Source organism: Electrophorus electricus, chromosome 11 (assembly GCF_013358815.1).
Source record: "Electrophorus electricus isolate fEleEle1 chromosome 11, fEleEle1.pri, whole genome shotgun sequence".
In the NCBI taxonomy this organism is placed as follows: domain Eukaryota; kingdom Metazoa; phylum Chordata; class Actinopteri; order Gymnotiformes; family Gymnotidae; genus Electrophorus; species Electrophorus electricus.
The window spans coordinates 3,865,001-3,886,526 of record NC_049545.1 but is presented as its reverse complement, the minus strand read 5'-3'; the positions used below and the strand labels follow the sequence as shown (position 1 = coordinate 3,886,526).

The 21,526-nt window shown below is 42.0% G+C and overlaps 1 protein-coding gene across 3 annotated transcripts in view; it reads right to left on the bottom strand.

The window, feature by feature from the left end:
• Window positions 1-1,120: 1,120 nt before the first annotated feature.
• dntt (deoxynucleotidyltransferase, terminal) overlaps window positions 1,121-21,526 on the bottom strand; it is a 67,476-nt gene continuing 47,070 nt past the window's right edge. For 2 of the 3 annotated variants that reach the window (XM_027014106.2, XM_027014107.2), the window contains exon 11: window positions 1,121-2,341. In XM_027014106.2, the coding sequence (XP_026869907.2) occupies window positions 2,255-2,341 (87 nt within the window). In that variant the 3' untranslated portion in view covers window positions 1,121-2,254. Of the gene's footprint in view, window positions 2,342-2,714; window positions 3,073-21,526 lie in introns of those variants that run through there. The other variant, XR_004776634.1, reaches the window with a different exon arrangement.

Genomic DNA, 21,526 nt, shown 5'->3' with positions numbered 1-21,526 from the left:
TAGAAATTGTTTATGGATCCCTCGTGTATGTATTAAAGAGACATTTCAGCTATCATGCCTAAAGCATTGGTCAGTGATCAGTCAATGCACTGAATTTGTTAATTGGCTTTTTATATATTGCTATGCTAGTTAATGAAGCATTAAAGAAAATATCCAAGCAAAGCAGCTCAGATGCTTAATGATTTCTCACCAGTGTTGCAAGCGTAAAGTGTTACAATTAATGAACTGTAAAGAAAACAGCGAGTTATTAAGAGAACATCTTCACTTTTCTCATATAAACAATGCAATTAAAGTTCCCCAGAGAACCAAATAACATAAAACACGTGTGAAAAGGAAGCCCTCCTGTTTGGGTCAGAACTCATTTTTGCAGGCAACCAAGTTAGTAGCTCATAAACCTTCATTACTGAAGAACAAGGGAGATCACTCACAGGAATTCCACTACAGGCAACGAATGCTGTTGGGAATAGTGAATTATGGCAGCGTGGACCATGGAGCTCAGAGTGAAGCAGTTTTAAGGCTAACACAAAACTAGCACATTTATCTGAAGCAGCAAATGGAGTATGTGGCCTGGCAGTTTGTTTCAGTTAGGGTGGAGTCCATGAGAGCCAAACATGAGAGAGAGAGAGAGAGAGACAGAGACCGAGACCCTGGGGTCGAGTCCCGGAAACGCCTAGGTTGCTCTATTCGGTGCTCTTTAAATAGGAGTATCGCTGGTTAGAGCGTCTGTGTTCCTCTTTCAAATATCATTTATATCATATCTTTCAGATATCTTTCAGACATACACACAGGCCCTGTGAAAACCTCCTGTGTATGAAGAGGGCAGCTCTTTTGCCAGAATACAGCTGTAACTGTGCAGAAAGAGACAGTGAGTGCTGAGAATAAAGTCACATTAAGGCTTCACGGGAGGTTATTAAGCATTTTAAGTTACAATATGTCTGTTTTTATCATATGAGAGTTAGCTAAATGTTACACTATTTAGATAGAAATTATGGGATGCATTAAAGACCAATATAAGGCACTAGGGCTTGTAATACATCATTTTGTCTACAACATTAAATGCTTTACTTTTAGAATTCTGTATAGTATGACTACTGAAAATTTGCAATTCTCCTACACAGACTACAAAGCCATGTTCATTTATTCAATTAATTCCATGCAATAATCAAAAACTTACACTATCCAATGGCAAGCAGTAGGCAAATATGTAAAAGATTCACAGTGTAGGACAAACTGTTCATGGGTAAAAGACATGATTACAGTTTTGTCATTTTAGTAACGCATGCCACATATTTACAGAAATGATCAGAATGCAGTTTATTTGTATATACACTGTGTTACACTACAGTAAAGCTGCAGCAAACTGATGTGAACTTGCAAAAGGATTTTTTGTGGAGTGAAAGCTGCATTATGTCACTCCAGCCTAAAATTTGCTTTAGTCAACAAAATCAAACACACATTTGCAGTTAAATCTGTGTCACGTCTCCAGACGTGTAAACATATTGTAATGCATACATGAATGCATTAGGGCAACTGGCTGGCAGTCAGCATATTTTCGTCTGAAATAAGCACTGGAATATTAAACACTTCAAAGCAATACATATATAAGCTCCTGATAGACAGATTCAATAATTAAGTGAAAAGAGAGGGGAAAAGATTTCAGAGCTGCATAAATGTGAGGCTACCACTCAGTAATGCTTTGACGTTTGAACAGAAGTAAAGAAATTCAGCAATTCAGTTATACTTTAAAAGCTGGTATTAAAGACAGCTATCTAATGTTTCAACACGTACCATTCTGTCAGCATTCAACAGTGATAAGGCCCTAGAATCCTGGAATTAACTAAAGGATGCTGAAATCCACTATCAGCTATGCTGCTGCAACTATTCAGCTCCACCCGCACATAAGGTCTTAGATTCTCATGTCTGCTCCAGTAATTGCAGCGATTCTCACTCCTCCACCCTTTCTCATGTCTCTTTCTCTTGTATGCCTCCATACTAGGAACATACGTCACGTAGTCTTTAGCTTTGGCAGAACATACACGATAAATATAAGCAGTTTCAAAAGCAACGATTCTTTTGAGTTATTGGTATCCAATAAATCTTAATTGCAAATGACTTTCAGTGTTTTTGGCTTTTGGGCAAAATGAATGAGTGGACAGTGACACTGAATAAGTGCAGTCCAGCAGAGCGTCATGAAGGAAAGAGCTGACCAGGGCTGTGGGCGCAAGGCGGGCACCGATAATGGACGGCGCCAAGGCTAGGCATTCCTCTGCCAAGGCTCGATATAGTCCAGACCCAAATGGGCGAAGATGTCTTCCTCTGTCTTGGCCTGCAGGAAGGTATTCTAAAGAGAGAACAACAGGGGGGGGGGGGGGGTAGACAAAAGACCAGTCAAGCGCTTGAAGGCCTCAGCAAACACCAGAGGACAGAGAAAGGAAAGGCTGCATTTGACCAATGATCTCCCTGCGAGGACGTGGCAAAACATGGCGTCTGATAGGACGATTCGCGATTCGCCACGCTGAACCTTTTAACGGAGGATGCAGGTGCGAGAATAATCACATAGTAGTGGTCTGTCACCCGGGTTTATAAAGCAAGACAACCACGGTGTGAATTAAAGCTTGAACCTGCATGGTCACTCTTTCCCTTCAGAGCTATGCTCCTGCAACCTTTTCCCACTACCACCTTTGCTGCTGTCAGGAGAGTGGGCTAGAACTTACGGAAAGTCTACTTAGGAACACATCGATGAACCTCTTCTCATGATGAGATGCTTTTAGACTCAGCAAGCAGTCCATATTTCCCAGGGCTTCTGAACGGCATCAGCCTCATTTAAGGAGCTGTCCTCAGAAATCGCCGGTCTGTCCCGTTTAGATGGCGCAGTGGTCCCCCAGCGCATGAAATGTAACATTTCAGATCTCTGCACTCTTCTTTCAAATAGCAGTTATTTCAGAGCTCAAGCCATAAAACGCGCGCACGCAAACTTTTATGCCTCATCTGTCTGAGTAGTAGGTGTGGCACCGCATGCCCGGGAATCGGGTTCTATTCCTTTCCCTTCACATCAGCCCATAAAGTGACTGAGGGAACCTTGTGGCCCTCGTAGTTAATGTTTGCAAATGATTTATGGTCTTACTGCAGAAAGCTGAAACCTCAAGCTAAAAGCCTTACATGTGCCTCCCTTCTATTCTAGGTGCCATGGCTACACAGGCGGCAGGCTCTCCAAAGGTAGCCAAGAGTGTGTTCTTAAAATACACCTCTCCTCATGACGTCCCACGATAGTGTTCTTGTTTCATACAGACTTCCTTTACATGCCCTACCAATGAGTAATACACTGGCTGTCAGGCTGCATTTGAGTCTCACACTGACCACATGAATACCTTACAGAGCCAAGTATGGGTCGCCATCAGAGGACATTCAGGTTTGACCTTGTCCCAGGTTTATTTCGCTCTGTGCCTTTGGTTAAATTCCTCGGCTATGCGCTGCGCCCACGTCAGATTTCTCTAAATCACTATTCACTGTAAATTACTTTTGAGTAATTGATTTATTCATTAACATTTTTGTCTTTTATGTATGCCTGTTTAACTTACTTTATTCTGCTGTGCAATTTGAATTACCTTGTGGATGAATGTGCTCTACATGTAAACCTGGCTTGCATGCCATGCCAACTCTAAGAACACGCGGTCAGTAAGGAGGCCTTGAAAAAGGACAGAGGGCATAAACATGGTGGTTTTCATCAGGAATTCAAAATTTAGGGAGTGCGTGCATGTTCCTGCCCCCCACCTCGTATATGTACAGGCAGCTGTCAACAGGCAGCCAGCGTGGCAGTACAGCAAAGCAGGGGGAGCTGGGACTCTGGCACAGCCTGCCTTGAAGTGTTAAACTAGAACTAGCATGTCATAATGAAGCAGAGAAAAGAAGGAGAGAAACAGGCAAGCACGTTTGCCCAGAAGCGGGAATGACAGCCTCGTGCAGAAGCTCAGAAGCCATTTGGCTCCAGGCATTTGGCTTATACCGCATATGTTTAAAACGCAAACTAGGAACAGAATGGTGAGAGAGAGTCTCGTGTGTGTGTGTGTGTGTGTGTGTGTGTGTGTGTGTGTGTGTGTGTGTGTGTGTGTGTGTGTGTGTGTGTGTGTGTGTGTGTGTGTGTGTGTGTGTGTGGCTATACTCATGTTTACTCTAGTTTGTGTGTTGTACAAGCTCAAGCATCAGAGGACTGAGCTGGGGTTCTGGCTGAGTAAATATCACTCACTGTTTATTTGGTTTTTGTCTTTCCTGACAAAAATCAAAGACCTACCACACCTTGTAAAAATACAACTTGTTTTCCTGATAAAAATCAAAAGCTCAACAAACCATGTGTAAATGATGTACTTCAGTGAGATCATCATGACCTATCGCCTCTCCTCCTTTAAACCCAGCCATGTCCTGCCAGCATCTAAATAAACCTTTCTCTCTTCCTTTTGATCTTTAAAAAAAGATCTTTCATCTCTCTGTTGTTCACCCGAAAGAAACAGATAAGGCTTTGGTTCATCACTGGAGTCCAGAGTTACAAACACATGGCATAGTTAGACCTCGAGCAAATAAAGATTCACCAAAGTGTTAGTGAAAACGGAGCAAACCAACTTTGGCACAAAATGTGAGATCCTGTGTTCTTTTATCAGAATTTGGTGAAATCCAGACAGCATGCACTGACCCTTCACTAACAAGACAGTCACAATTTAAGAAGGCCTGCCTGAGACCTGCGTGGCCCAGCTGACAGACGACCATGGGGCAGCTTTAAAGCAGCTTTCAGCTGAAGTCAAATTAGGTTGGGTTACAGACCAGAGCTAAGCTGAGCTTGTGAGGAGCCATTCCCCAACCCTCCAGCCCTGCCCCATAGTCCCTCTGATGCTGAGCATGGGAATAGATTAGCATTAATTACAGTGAGAACACAGCGCTGCATCAACAGAACACACACAAACACACCCAGGCCCGTGGCCATGATTCAGCACACTGTAAGTCAGGGAACTGGAGTGTTACTGATGATACTCTCTCTCTCTCTCTCTCTCTCTCTATATATATATATATATATATATATATATATATATATATATATATATATATATATATATATATATATATAGCTACACAGATGCCATATATTTCCCAAACTCAAGCTGGTAAACAGAAATGTTCCCATCATCACTAAGTGACATTAGCCATGTGTCCTGGGTTTGCTTGCTTGTCATGTTTATTTGGGGGGTTTTTTTGTTTGTTTGTTTTATTTTCTCCATTCTTCTCCCTGTTTGGCTCCAGGTAACTGCCAGAACAGGACCAGGCATAAAGGAAGGGTCAGTGTGCATCTCCTCTGATACGCAGGAGGCCTCGCCCTGCATGCGTCCATGCTGCATTAACATGCCATTCCCTCAGCCTGCTGGAGGACCAGGCTGTCTGAGTCTGTCATGCAGTCGTGCAGGCAGCCAAAGGTTCCGATGGCCAAAGGGGACGGAGGGACCAAAGAGAATCAGGTAACTGGTTTGCACAGGGACATGGGATGCCTGGGCTTGTTTTTTTACCAACTACATCATCTATGAATATTTTTTTAACTTCCTGAACTTTACCATTACCTAGTAATCGAATTAAAATGCTAATCAGTGTTTCTCAATTTCTCTGTTGATGCACTTTAGCTTCAGGGTAAGCCTTTGACTGAATTAAGGTACCGAGTCCCAGCTACATGGTTCCTCAAATCCCTCAACTGAAGTCAAGAAGTGAAAATCCGTGTGCTTCCCAAATGCACCAGCCACACTGACATCTCACGAGGCCGTGCTCTACAGACGCGGAGTTAGTTGTGTTTCATTAACTTCAGTCATGCTGAGAAAAAAATAACCGAGGACCACAGAAAGGTGCAATATCCCTGTGTGTGTATGTGAAGGACAGACATGAGATAGAGACTGCGCGTGCGTGGTTGTGAACAGATGCCAGTAATCACAAGGTCATAAAACCAAACTCTCACTATCGGTTCCTCTCTATCAGCTGTCTGGAGCTAATCTCAATACCAGAATGAGCTTTGAAATGCTCTTACAGCCAGCATTTCGAAATAGAGAGGCAGGGAGACTGGAAAAGCAGATAAAGGTGTGTGACAGGTTGTTATAAGAGAGTGAGCATGTGTACAAGAGCAGGAGGAGGTAGGCAAGGAAACAGAAAAGCACAAAAGATGCTATAAGAAAAGAGCTCAGCTCAGGCCTGCTAAGGCATAATATCTCAGGATGTAGCAGTGATGTTACAGATGCTCAGACAGACCCGGCTAGCGTGCAGTATGAAAGGCAGGCAGGCAGGCAGCCGAGGACTGTCAGGCTGTTTTAGCTTCGTGGAAGCTCGAATCCCATTTTGAACTTAGTGGACTCAATGTCTGTTTAGCCGATTTTAGTTTCCATTTCATCTCCACTGAAGTTACTAATTAAGGGAAACAAGCCCAACTCAGATGAGTCAAGGCCCTTGTTTTCCATAAATGTTTCAAAATGTTCACAATACTAACCAGCAAAGGCCTGAGGCTCAAAGTGCACGAGCATTAGGCTTTACTGCACAGTCAGTACGAACACACCAATGATAAAGGCACTAAAACAATAAAAAACCTGCATGCACGAGTATGACCATAAGCATAAATAAGCATTCTCAGTGACAGCAAACAGAGGAGTATTGAGGAGAAGGAGAGCTTCTGAGGAACAGGCGTGCAAGGCGGGGAGAGCACTGGGAACAAGCCAGTCTCACTAGCCAAGTGCGCACACCCATGCGTGGAGTTACGCACGCCGAATGTTCCTTCTTGGGCTCAAAATGTGGAGCACAAGTCTACTTATGTGGCATTAAGCTCCAGATTTATCTCTGGCACATAAAGAGGTAGCCAATGAAACTACAATGATCCATCTAATTGGCTACTGTTGACACGGCGGTGCTGAGTGATGGTAGGTCAGTAGACAGAGACTTTAAATCTGTGTCATGATTGGCCACCCTCCGAGTGTCCCTGTCTCCATGGTTTCCCTGTCTCGTGTCTGTTTTGCTTTACTTCCTTGTTGTGGTTTCATTTTCATTGCCCTTCATGATTTGCACCCAGGTCTTGTTTAGTGCTCATTAGACCATGTATTTAATTCCCGTGTTTGTGCAGTCTTGTGGCTGGTTGTTGTCAAGCCTGTGTATGTAAAATCCGAGCCCTTGTGATTCCTAGCCATGTGTTCATTCCAGCCTTCCTTTATTCTAGCCTCTTTGTTATAGCCAGCTTTCCTTTTGTCATCGAGTGTTTTGTTTCGTTTATTTAATCCTGTATTCCCAGACTCTGCGTGTTGGTTCTGTGACCCTGGACTGTTCACACAATCACGACTCTGGATTTGCTCGTAATAAATCTGGCTCTTCTCCGCGTACGGGTCCGCCTCCTTACCACTCATCCTTACAAATCTGTGTGTCCAGGTCATGGGTCTAACGATCGCTTTAAATGTTCCTTTGAGCAGTACACTCATCCAAAATCACTGTCCTTTAAGATGGATAATAAACTGCCAAGGGCAAAAGAGTCGCCGTAGTGATAAGACACAACACATGCCTACAGCATCCTGACAGATCTGCACTAGACATATCATGCATGAGATTCCTTCAAGATAATTTTGAAGCTATAAGAACAAGTATGTGCCGTGTCTTTAATGAAATGAGTGAGAATCTTTCCCATTTAAGGAAATTACTAGTAATATGTTGGTTGCGAAGTCCAACCCAGACAGAATGGAAGTACAGAGGAGTCTTGTGTTTGCTGAGTGTCTGTGTTCATGCTTGCAAATAAAATGAATTGAAATAAATGTAAGTTATTAGTAAGTTATATAAGTAAGAGCCATTCACAAATTATTTAGGCACCCAATACAAATTAATGTCCAAAGAGTATTTGAGTAAACTCTGTTAAATAACATATCTATTTATCACAAAGTCTGGTCAAGCACTGTCCCTGGCTTTAGTCATCAGCAAACAGCAACTGTTATTTTTCTGTTGTAGATGTCTTTAATGTCTTTTGTTGTGTTTCCTGTGTGTGTGTGTGTGTGTGTGTGTGTGTGTGACAGAGAGAGAGAGAGAGAGAGAGAGAGAGAGAGAGAGAGAGAGAGAGAGAGAGAGAGAGTGTGTGTGTGTATCAGCCCTATGCCTCAGAACTATTCCTCTCACACGCATGCTCAGTAATATGTGATCTATCGTATAATGTTTGGCCTTGGTGTACATTTACACACTCAGAGGTTGCATTTATGTTTTTGTATGTGTGTGTGTGTGTGGGGGGGGGGGTGCATCTGAGTGTGTGCACTCTGTACAGTAATACAAGAAACAGTGTATACCAGCCCCCCAAGCTACTATCAGACCAGTACAAATCAGTAGACTAGTAGTGCAATTCAAACACTAACAATAAAAACTACAGTATGTGTAAACTGAACTACACCCAAACAGTCTGCTTCTTAGACAATATAGCAAAGCTTGAGATCAGAGGTGCAGTAGTACTGCAAGAGAGTAACCCCAACCAAGCCCTCATTTGCTTCTAATAGGTAAATAGGTTTATTTCTAGCTAACTGTTATATATGGGTAAATAAGGACAATAGGAGGAAATGCCATAGCAACAATTAGTAAGGTACCCAGCTGCAGGGCACCTGTGTACTCCATCCACTTATTATGTTTAGAAATGAAAAGCCTGGTTTTCTGAAATTGTAAAGCCTAACACACAGTGCATAATCTGTGGGACACTGCTAACAAGCTTGGCTCAGGACAGCCATGTGTCAAGGACAGGACCGTGCCTTGACCCTGAGCCAAAATACGCTGAGAACTGCCACCAATCTGCAGCCAGTCATTCGAGTCCATAAACAACAACAGACTATGAGCTCAGTGCACAGGACACCATCTACTTAGAACTGTTTATGCCAGAGACATAAATAACTGCACCCCTCCCTGTGCAATTTCCACAGATTCACTTTGTTTCTATTGGTTCTTACAAAAGAATAATACAATAAAAGTCTGTTAATGAGGGTGATGCATTTAAGGTTCAGGTGAGAAACCAAAGCAGCGCTGAGCTGTTTGACCTCGGGGCCGTGTTAGTGAGGGAAGAAGCCTTCTTTGTTAGTTTTCCACCAAAGTCCTGGTCGAGCATTGCAGTCCTCTCCAGAAGTCATCAAATAGCGCCGTGTGGCTCTTTCCAGCAGAGAGGCGGAAGAGGCTTGCATCAAGGCTGCAGCAGCATGCATGGTGAGAGGGTTTGCTGCTGAATAAAAGCAGGAATGCAGCCACCGACTGACGCCTTTCAAATACCAGGCACTGCAAAGAGCCCATGGCCGGGCAACATCACCCATTAAACGGACGGCAGCGCTGACGTGTATGGAAGTACATGACAACTCTAAAGAGCGAATCTATTCAGAGTAACCTTCATTCACTAAACGCATATTTTAAATGTGACAGAAATTAACTAGGCTGCCATGAGAAACACCTTCCAATTATATCTCCTCATTTGTAAAATGGAAAATAAGATTTCTCAGCTGTGGTAAATCAAAGAAATAAAGAAATTAAGCACTGGCTGTTTTTTTTTGTTTGGTTGGTTTTTTTTGATAGTTTGATCATTTTTGAAGCGACATATTTAGCTATATGAATTTGGAATATTGCCTTTTGACTTTCTGGAAATGGAAATGAGGTGTGCATTACACACACACACACACACACACAGACAGAGAGGTAGACACGCACACACACACCCACACCCACACACACACACACACACATACACACACAAACAAACACAGACATAGAGGTAGACGCGCGCACACACACACACACACACACGCGCACACACACACACACACATACTGTGTCATCCCTTCATAGACAGTATAATACAATTTTGCTCCAGTGTCAACGATTTTTACTGGTCCTTTCTCTGGTTTATTGGAAATCAGGAGAAGTGGCTGATGGTAGGACGGAAGTGATAAATTGAATAGTCTTTCCATTCGCCCTGAAGCTAATTTGTCTGTATTGCTAGAAGACATGGCCAGGAAAGGCCGATGAAGGCTGAACCCGGGAAAGTCAATTAGACACTTGTGGAAGACAAGTGGAAGACTTTCTATCTCCACACACACACACACGCACACACACACACACACACACACACACAGACAGGAGACAGAACATGGTAACATGGTTCCTTACTAATCTATTCCACAATTAACGTCAGCATAGTAAAGATGATGCGTCTTACTAGCATATAACCCTGCACAGCCTGGTATAGGTCATAGGTCCTTTGATCATAAACATGTGGTGATGGCCCTGGCTGGCCAGTACAAGGAGGGGGAGGGACTGTACCGGGAAAGGTCAGAGATTCAGGACCGCTGCCCTCACAACCTCAGAGATGAGGCAGAACCTGAGAGATGGGCATGGTGAAAAATACAGACTACAAGTGAGTGGCCTTTGCAACCCAAGCGTCTTTTCAGCAATAACGGGCACCGCCTCGTTCGGGCTTCGGACCTCTGTCAGTTTTCATGCTAATCCACAAAATTACCAGCATAATGTTGGAAAGGAGAGTGCAACATGTCACTCCTGATATGCAGATTTCCCAGGTCTAGGCTTTGGCATTCCAAGGCCACTAGCCTAGTGACACTGCAGTTTTTAATTGTCTCCTGTTCACCTTATAAATGGAAAATGAAAAGAACTAATAAAGAGTGTCATATAACCCGGCACTGATTATGTGGTACGGTAGGAACGATGGCTCACTGCGGGCCATGTGAAGCAAAACAGCATTTCATTATCCCCCTCAGAACACCCCACTGGATTTCATTAATGATGGCTTCTCTTAGCAAGTTCATCCTGCCTTGTTATTGTGCGGAGACCGTGCTTCTCTTAAGAGATATAAGAGTCTCTTTCTCTCCAGGCACAGAGGGTGCAAGCCTCTCATGATAACAATAAATTATGTTTCCCTGCTCCGCTGAAGCCTGTAAATAATTAATTATTTTTGCTTCAAAAGTAGCTGCTTTTGCATGGCAGATCCTCTTTTTTGCATCTAGCAAAGTTGCTGTTTCAGTGCTGAAGCAGCGAGCGTTTCAGATGCTGTCACAGGGATCCCACCTGCATGGGCTGTATGATCTGCCGTGTTAAACTATTGCTAGCAGTGTGAAAGATGCAGAAGGATTGGGGGTAGGGGGGGGTTAATACCATAGGTGCAAATACATGTAAGAGAAAAAGTGGGAAACAGCTGAAGAGTAAAACTGTCATTAGGAGCAGGTTTGTGAGAGAGAGAGAGAGAGAGAGAGAGAGAGAGAGAGAGAGAAAGAGAAAGAGAGCAAGAGAGAGAGGGAGAGACTGGAAAATTAGATAAAGGTGTGTGACAGGCTGTTATGAGAGTCTGTGCATGGCATGCATGTGCACAGGAGGAGACACTGAGTGGAGCAGAGGCAGAGCAGGGAGACAGAAAACCACAGGGAGAGAAAGACAGTGAAGGTGATGAAAACAATATGCTCTGTAAGAATGGCCAGCAGATAAGCATGCCTCACAGCTTATGATGAGAGAATGTACAAGCAGGTGTGTTTAAGTGGAAGAGAGAGAGAAGGAGGGAGAGGGTCTGGATGAGAGAGAGAAGTGCAGTTTTAGAGAGCAAGAAACAAACAGAGAGACACAGCGAGGTAATGAGGATAATAATGATAATAGCAACATATCCAATGAGACAGTCTGGTAGATAAGTGTGTGTGACTGCCAGCAATGAGGGGTGGATTAAAGGATCTAATTAAGCCGTATGGTTTGATTAAATACAAATCAAATTCCTCACTGTCCTAGGCGCCACTGTCCTTTCCAATAAAATTCCCACATACTTCCCAAAAAGAGAGTTGCTAGGTGATCTGATTCCCCAGCTTTTTTTGTGTCTGAATAAACATGCTCATTCATTATAATCCACCTTATGTGGAATGTCCAGAGAGAGGTGCTGGATCTAAGATTCAAGCCTTTCTCTTTTGTATATCAGGGGATTTGGATAATTATAAGTGAAAGTGAAAAGTGAAACACATAAATGTCTGAATCTATTAAATACATAGCAAAGCTTACAAAAATAATTAGGTTTTTGATAATCTGCTCTTCACTTTACCCAGCAGTTAAATTTCATCTTACAACTGTAACATCCTCACTGTAGATGCAAATGGAATATGACATAATTCTATCACTAAGTACATGGAATATAACATACTTCTATCACCAAGTAAATGGAATATGACATAACTATCAGTAAGTAAATGGAATATGACCTAACTCTTTCAGTAAGTAAATGGAATATAACGTAACTATCACTAAGTAAAGGAATATGACATAACTATCACTGAGTAAATGGAATGTGACATAACTATCACTAAGTAAATGGAATATGACATAACTCTATCACTAAGTAAATGGAATATGACGTAACTATCACTAAGTACATGGAATATGACATAACTGTATCACTAAGTAAATGGAATATGACACTATCACTAAGTGCATGGTATATGGCATAACTATGACAAAGTACATGGAATATGACAATTATATCACTAAATAAACTGAATATGACAATATCAGTAAGTACATGGAATATGACAAACATCCATCACTAAGTACATGGAATATGTCATTATCACTAAGTACATGGAATATGACATAATTCTATCAATAAGTAAATGGAATATGACATAACTATCACTGAGTAAATGGAACATGACATAACTATCACCAAGTACATGGAATATGACATAATTCTATCACTAAGTAAATTGAATATGACAATATCACTAAGTACATGGAATATGACAAACATCTATCACTAAGTAAATGGAATATGACATAACTATCACTAAGTAAATGGAATATGTTATTATCACTAAGTATATGGAATATGACATAATTCTATCACTAACTACATGGAATATGATATAACTCTATCAATAAGTAAATGAAATATGACATAACTATCACTGAGTAAATGGAATATGACAACTATCACTAAGTAAATGGAATATGACATAACTATCACTGAGTAAATGGAATATGACAACTATCACTAAGTAAATGGAATATGACATAACTATCACTGAGTAAATGGAATATGTCATAACTATCACTAAGAAAATGGAACATGACATAACTATCACCAAGTACATGGAATATGACATAATTCTATCACTAAGTAAATTGAATATGACAATATCACTAAGTACATGGAATATGACAAACATCTATCATTAAGTAAATTGAATATGACATAACTATCACTAAGTAAATGGAATATGTTATTATCACTAAGTATATGGAATATGACATAATTCTATCACTAACTACATGGAATATGATATAACTATCAATAAGTAAATGAAATATGACATAACTATCACTGAGTAAATGGAATATGACAACTATCACTAAGTAAATGGAATATGACATAACTATCACTGAGTAAATGGAATATGACATAACTATCACTAAGTAAATGGAATATGACATAACTATCACTGAGTAAATGGAATATGACAACTATCACTAAGTAAATGGAATATGACATAACTATCATTAGGTGCATAATGGAACATGATGATCAACAACTAAGGGGCACTCAAGGTGTGTTAAGGTCTTATCTACTATATCTTATCTATATAAACTTTTGATAAATTCATTGCTGCATGAGTATAAAACCTTAATACATCATATTCACAAAAGCATTTCTAAAAGTCATGAGACAACAGCGCATCTTACACTGTGGTTGCTTAGGTAGATCTCTGTAGCTTGCTGACAGTAGGTACTATTGTAAATCTGAGTCAATTCCTGACCAGGGACATAACTCCAGTACTGCAATTAAAGAGGAGAGAGAATGAGAGGACGAGAGAGAGAGAGAGAGAGAGAGAGAGAGGGAGAGAGAGAGAGAGAGAGAGAGAGAGAGAGAGAGAGAGAGAGAGAGAGAGAGAGAGAGAGAGATAAAGGGAGATTGATCTAAATTAATCATAGGCCTCAGTGAAACAGGATCTACAGATATGTCCTGTTCCTGCCACCACAATCACCATGCAAATTAATACTACATGACAAGCACACAGGCCCAACAAGTCAAAACTCAGTCCTCCCTCATCAATAATACAGTCACATCTGCACTCTGTTCCTGTATGCTTGCCACCGTTCCTCTTTCTCTCTCCTACTATTGTTACTGATAGTATTCGCCTGAAAAACAAGGACGATATCGTCATGTCAGTTTCATCCTCAAACGGTTTGAGTCAGCTTCAACATTGGGGTTTAACGGAGCAGAAGAGGAACTCTCCATAAGAGTAGGTTAGTTAACTAATGGACGCAGTAAACAGGAGTAAACAATGTGTTCATTTAGCGGCTTACCTAGAGGCTGAAAGAGGAGGAGTGAGTTTTTAAAGAATTTTTAAAATTGGATCAAGCCATTCCAAGCAAAACCCATGGTTTACATAGGCCTGGGCTAATGGATTTAGCCAATATTATAGAATTCCTTACATAAATGGCAAAAACAATGTCCTGTGTAACCTTTGTTAAATAAAAAGGGCAACTTCTGTAGTCACCATTGCCAGATAGCTTACCTGGTAAGTTCATGGTTTCTCTGCTCTCTAAGTTAACAGAGTTGGGTAGCTAAATAGCTATAATAGCGTCCCTTAAATTCACCTAATGTGTTTGCAACATTCTCATCTCATCGCAATCAAGATAAAGGTACGTTAGTTAACATTAGTTTATTACCTCCCACTATACTACATCTTTCTGCCATGACCAGTTGTGTAGCTTATGTGAAAGCATCGCTGTAAACGTTTTTTTCTTCCTTTTTTTCTTATCAGCAAGTAACAGTAGAGGGATGTTGCGGTTATAAATTATCGGCACTTTGCAGAAAATGCCCCCACACTGGCTCGTTTAGTCAGAATGGTTATCAATAGTTCTCGAAGGAACTTGCAGGACATAAAGCACAAAAGTCGATCACTCTCCATAAACTGGGCGGCGCTGAATAAGGTCAATGTAATAACTGGAATGCAGATTACACACGTAGGGCTGTAAGATGCTTCTAAACTGAACCAGTATGAAAAGACAAACGCTGTAGCAGGAGTATCCACTTCAGTCTCCTACATACTTTTTCTTCTGTCTCTTGCACATGCTTTGAGAGAGAGAGAGAGAAAGAGAGAGAGAGAGAGAGAGAGAGAGAGGGAGATGTGTCAGCCACGTGCCCATACCCCATAAGCAATGACCCATGGTAGCAGGCAGACAGGGATCAAAGAATCTTTCCTTTTCCTCTCTCTCTCTCCCTCCCTCCCTCTGTTACTCTATCTCTCTCTCTCCCTCCATCTTTCTCTCTCTCCCTCCATCTTTCTCTCTCTCCCCTGTCGAACACAGGCGATGGGGAGGAGAGAGAGGAATAGAAAATCCACTCAAGAAACGGAAGGACAGAATGAGCTGTGTGGGGACAGGATCCCAAGCTCAAACATGCAAATGTACAGATGCAGACAGAGGGACGAAGAACCTCAACAAAGAACGCTCACGCGATGGGAGAAAGTGGGAGGAAGAGCGAGAAAGCAACAGAGAAACAAAGGAAATTCAATCAAACAAGAGATCAAGAGGGATAAGAAATTTACTTTAATCTATCACATAAAATATGATTTATCACTCTGTTGGAGAGATTAAATTTACTTTTCATCCCTCCTCGATCTCTGCTCATCTCTGGATGCTCATCACGTAGTGTTAAGTCTCCAGCCATCTGTCTCTTTAGATCTCCATGGCATGGCTACCAAAAGCTGCACACTATGAACTCACATCCATATCTGAGCAATTTTCACACCATATGAAGAGTATTTGATACATGTCTGTGCTTTATAACAACTGTAATCTTGGATCACAAAAAGGGCCCTGACACCATGTTTAACAAAGGAAACACGCATTTTACAGCAGGAGCAGCGTAGCTCGTTTAAACCATGCAAGGAAAAAGACACATCTTGCCCGTGCGTTATTTCATACTTGGACATTACTGACCCCCCTCACACCAGTTTAACGCTCCATTCATCACCCAGCGCCATCGGTTTCACATCCCCTCCTCTCCTCCTTACACTCCTATTACCTCACTTAATTGTTTTTCCGACCTCCATAGAACTAAAGCCTGCAAAATGACTGAGCCTTGAAATGAAAGGCCAATCACTCCTCTTATAACTCCATTCCAGCAAAGAAACAGATTGGGTGGTGGGGGAGATCTGTCAAGCACTTGGTGTGTGTGTGTGTGTGTGTGTGTGTGTGTGTGTGTGTGCGTGTGTGTGTGCGTGTGTGCGTGCCCCTGTGCGTGTGTGTGCGTGTGTGCTTGTGTGTGTATGTATGTGTGTGTGTGTGGGGGGGGGGGGGGGGTTATTAGTTCAGTCAATAGCATACATCATAACCCTAGCAAAGCTTTGGTTCACCACAGGTTGAAGAAAAAACACACATGTAGCAGGATGAGCTGAGATAGCGGACATTGTTATGTACACTTTTGACATCTGAATTTCAGATGAAAAGCCATTGAGTAAATCAATTTTTTTATCTTAGACTTTAACTTTAAACGCATTTAAACACATTTCAACTGCTGTGATGTGTTTGAAATATGTAGACATGCAGAATGCAAATGGATCATTTAAACCCCATATGGAACAAGTAGTAACAAAGGTCAGAATTTGATCAGAATTTTTCTATTAATTCAAATCATGTTTTCTTTGTTAGCAGATTACTGATTAAGCAAATCTAATTCATATTACTGCTTCTGCTATAACTTAAAATCATCTATGCAACAATGGCAAACCACTGACATTATAAGACAATCACATCTCTTCACAAGAACCTATTAGAAAAATGTCTTATATTACAGACATTAATCAGATCACACATTCACTGGTTTAGCCACAAATGAACCGAGTAGGGGAAAACAAAAACCAAAAGCCCAGAAGACGCATACCCGGCAGAGTCCCTCTGAGCAGCGGTGTCGGCTGGCACCCTCACACACACGCACACACACATGTAAACGCACACGCACACACACACACGCACGCGTGTCAGCTCTGTGGATCGATGCTGCTGCTCCTCTAGGCTGGCCACACACTGTGATCACATCTCCATGCTGACAGGGCTTCAATACCACGATTAGCACAGCGAGAAAATGGATAGCACATAATGTCTGATGATGATTCCCGGTTATTCTTCTCTCCACTGCGCAGGACGAGCTGGGAGACTGCGCGGATAGCGGCGAGTGAGGCCCGGCAGGGCAGCTCCCGCTGAGATACATTAACATACACTCGCCCAGGACCATTGTTCAGAAATGACCTATTTGGCAGAGATATTGTGTATAATTTTTTTTATTATTATTTCTAGCCGCTTTGATGGTTGGAGGGGGACAGGCCTACCATTTCCAATCTAAATATATCGCCACTAATGTGTTTGGTTTGCTTACTGATCCTGACAGCGGAAGAGAGCAATTACACTGACCACAGTTTCACCATTTTGTCAGGCTTCCTGCCAAATGTTGCCTTCTTGGAAAATGTAGCAAGTCGGTCTGCTGACAAAGACTTTGGAATGAGTTCACAAACAGTGATATGCAAGTCACACTACATTTGTGAACCGATGATGAGCTGTGATGAGCTGCAGCTGTTCAGGGTAAAATACATATCAGTGTGGGTTGCATCTGACTCTAATAACCTGGAATTAAAAAAGCACTCTTCATGTGGCAGTGAGTCTACATATACATCTGTGTCAGTGTACATTATATGCCTGCATTTGCAACAAGAATGTGTGTGTGTGTGTGTATGTGTGCATGTGCACGCATGTGCATGTGTGTGTGTGCATGTGTGCACATGCACGCATGAGCGTGTGTGTCTGTGTGTGTGTGTGTGTGTGTGTGTGTGTGTGTAAGCAAGTTCCAATGACTACATTTAAATGTCCAAGTACACACAGAGGCTGGAACTGCTGCAGATCCCGTCCTCCCGCTGGGAGATCTAATTCACCTTCTGACTGATGTCCCCTCCATCCCCATGCAGTTCCCAACTTGCAGCAACACCACATATCCCTCACAGCAGAACACAGCCTCAAATGCTCAAAGTTTTACCATTTTTTTATAATCACTCTGAACAGACCCAGTGATGAATCAAAGAAGTGCTATCTGCGGACCAATCATGTGTCAGGCACGCTGACCCTGACTGCTACAGCCGTGCAGGTTGCTGCCGTCCTCGGTGGCTACTCCAGAGGAAGCCCCATCTTTCATCTCTGCTTAGTTTGCTGGAAGGGCCTTAGTGATCATTCAAAGGGCAAAGAAACAAGCTGCTATCTCCTCTACTGTGACCTGGGCACCAGAAAAGCATCACAAACACTCCGACTGAGACAGAGTACAAGCCCTAGAGGGGGAAGAGCCAAACATGGCGTGCCATTCCCCTGCACCACATGCGTCAGTAGTCCTAATTAAGGAATATGACACGTGTGCTTTTCAGCGCTTGGGCTGAGTCCGTGTGTCTGTATGCACGTTGGACGTTCAGTAGGCCAGTGATGAAAAGAAAAAATTAAACTATAATGCTTCTCCCCTTATGAGGGACCTACCTCATCATCTGCACACACACACACACACACACACACACACACACACTCACACACACTCACGCACACACACGCACACACACACACACACACACACACACACACACACGCACATACACACACACACACGCACATATATACACACACACACACACACACACACACACACACATACACACAGACCCCTCACCAGCTGGGAGTTTTCAAACGAATCAGTCCCTAAATCCCAACGCAATTGCTCTGTTATTGTCCACTCATCCACTGCTCAGAGGTGTGTGTGTGGGGGGGGGGGGGGTCAGAGAGTCTAACAGAATAGAAGAGAAAGAACATGAATGTGCACATATACAGTAAATGTTTTGAGTGAAACCAAATATATGCTAATTACAATGGCCCAAAAAGTTAGGTCTCATCCTATTTAACACTGGCAAGTAAAAGTGTGTGTCTATGTGTCTAAATGTGCAAAGTGGCGGAGTGTGTGGGGGAACGGGGGTAATTAATGAGGTGACAGCAGTAGTAAGTTCATCTAAACATCCCAAGTTGATGCCCATGTGTGTTTACAGCCACCAGCCAGAGCGCTTCCTGTCTGATCCCACTCTGGACAGAGGCCCTCTCTCACAGCACTCTCCATACTGCTATCAGAATAACAAACAGAGAGACACACAGAAAGCAAGATATTTGGAGGCCTGCAAAACAAGAAGTGGTACAGACAAGAACCGGTATGGGCCGCATACTCATTGACTAATACGGACTAATAGACTATATCATATTTTATTAACTTGAAGAAACTCAATTTGATTTGAACATATAAATTAAACAGCTTAAGCATTTGATAGTGAAATATGACCTTAGTTGCCTAGCTATTCAATTTATGTTATAAAGATTTCCAAGCTCTGCAACAATAGTCTGTTGCCTTTGCTAAGGCAAAATGTTTTTATAATCTATAAATATATATATATATATATATATATATATATATATATATATATATATATATATATATATATATATATATATATATATATATATATATATCAGGGATAGACCACAAGTGACATGGCATGAACAACACAATTATTTTCTATTCAGTTTCATCGATTCCACTATTAAATGTTTGAATACTATGTTTGCATTTACTGATTTGTGAACACAGGACTCTTAAATCTTTGAACTCAAAGCTGACACATTTGGAACAATAGGGAGGGACTTTTATGAGTGACACCTCTGGAACAGTAGAGAGGGACTTTTATGAGTGTTACCTCCCAAACAGTAGAGAGGGACTTTTATGAGTGTTACCTCCCGAACAGTAGAGAGGGACTTTTATGAGTGACACCTCTGGAACAGTAGAGAGGGACTTTTATGAGTGACACCTCTGGAACAATAAAGAGAGACACGTTTCCTTTAAGCCTTTTTTGTGGCTTGCGTAAGACTTGTAGATTCGCAGTTGTCATCAAAGTTTGCATTTTTGTGAACAGTCTTTCGCATGTGTCATTTACCAGCTTTCATATGAGCTGTTGCTGATGTGACACAGTCACACAAACCCGCTTTCTGAGACAACTATGAAAACTTAAAATGAAAATGCTCTTTCATTAGATGCATTTTTTGGAAGCATTGCATAAGATGCATTGTCTCCTAATTTTCCTATTTAATTTTTTTATTATTGCCTGTTTATAAATAGCAGTTAGAAGGTGCAATGTGGTCTTTGCCATGCAATATGACACAGATAGTTTCAGTGCGAAAATGAGAGCTAGCAGCGTAAACATGTGCAGCAGAGCTTCGGGGAACTCTCTGACGTACTGCGTAACAGTAGGCAGGTCTTTCTCCTTTCTTCCAGAAGTGACAAACACATTGGTTAAACACCTTACTTCAGCCCTTTCCAAACCAGGAGCACACTTTCAGTCCAGCATTATTTTGGAGTTATCTGCCCTGAAACATTCCCCTGGGAAAAGATCCGTTTCCTTTGAGAAAGATTCATGGGCCTCTTAGCTGAACCTCCCAGCTTAAGGAGTATTTATTAAAAAATGGATAGGCTCCTGCTAAAAAACTATGGCTCCTACAACACTCTAGGCATAAACACCAAACTAGGTCTACTATACAACAGGCACTGAGGTTATATTTTAAGATAATCTGCTCAAGTTCATTATTAATGAAACTGATAAAAGAAAATTCCAGTCTGTGTTTCCTGCTGGATGGTCTGTCGCTGCTGGACTGGGGATCAGTGCGGCAGGCAGCGAGGCAGGCAGGGATCGGGACATTCATTTCACTGCATTATGTGCCAAACACAGTTTCAGCCCCTCTGTCAGAACATCCGGCCTCGGAGACAACGCACTACGGGGTCATTAATCATACGCTTACACCTTGCTTTGAGCAATTACCTCTCCATGGAGACTACACACATACACACGGACACTCATACACACACACATAATATTAACATAATGCACAGACAAAAATCTTAGCATGAAGAATATAATATTCTTATATATATTCAAAGTATCTTTAAACTCCAACGCGCGCACAGGTACACAAAACAAACAACACACACATGAGCGAATCAGGGGGAAGTTTGGTGCTGACCCCCAGTGCAAGCGGGCTGTTTTAAGAAGTGGTAGCAGGATGGTGGTGTCCTCCTGTTTTGGGAGTGAACGGGATTGTCTGAGGCTGATGAAATGCTCCAATGTCCTCATTCATCAAAGCCAAGTCCACATATTAATTATCCACCACCTTCAGCCTAACAGCAGAGGACACAGTTACCCACACACACGCGCGCTTGCGCACATCCAGACACATGTGCATGCGCGCGCACACAGAATTTAAAAAACAACACACTTCTGTTCTCTTACACACACCTACCTAAGAGAATGACAGGTCTCAAAGTCACAAAGCACAGTGAATTCACAGTGGACCACCATAAAAAGTCAATATACATCTAAAAACACAGAAAAAGCCAGAACATTGAGATTTTTTTGAC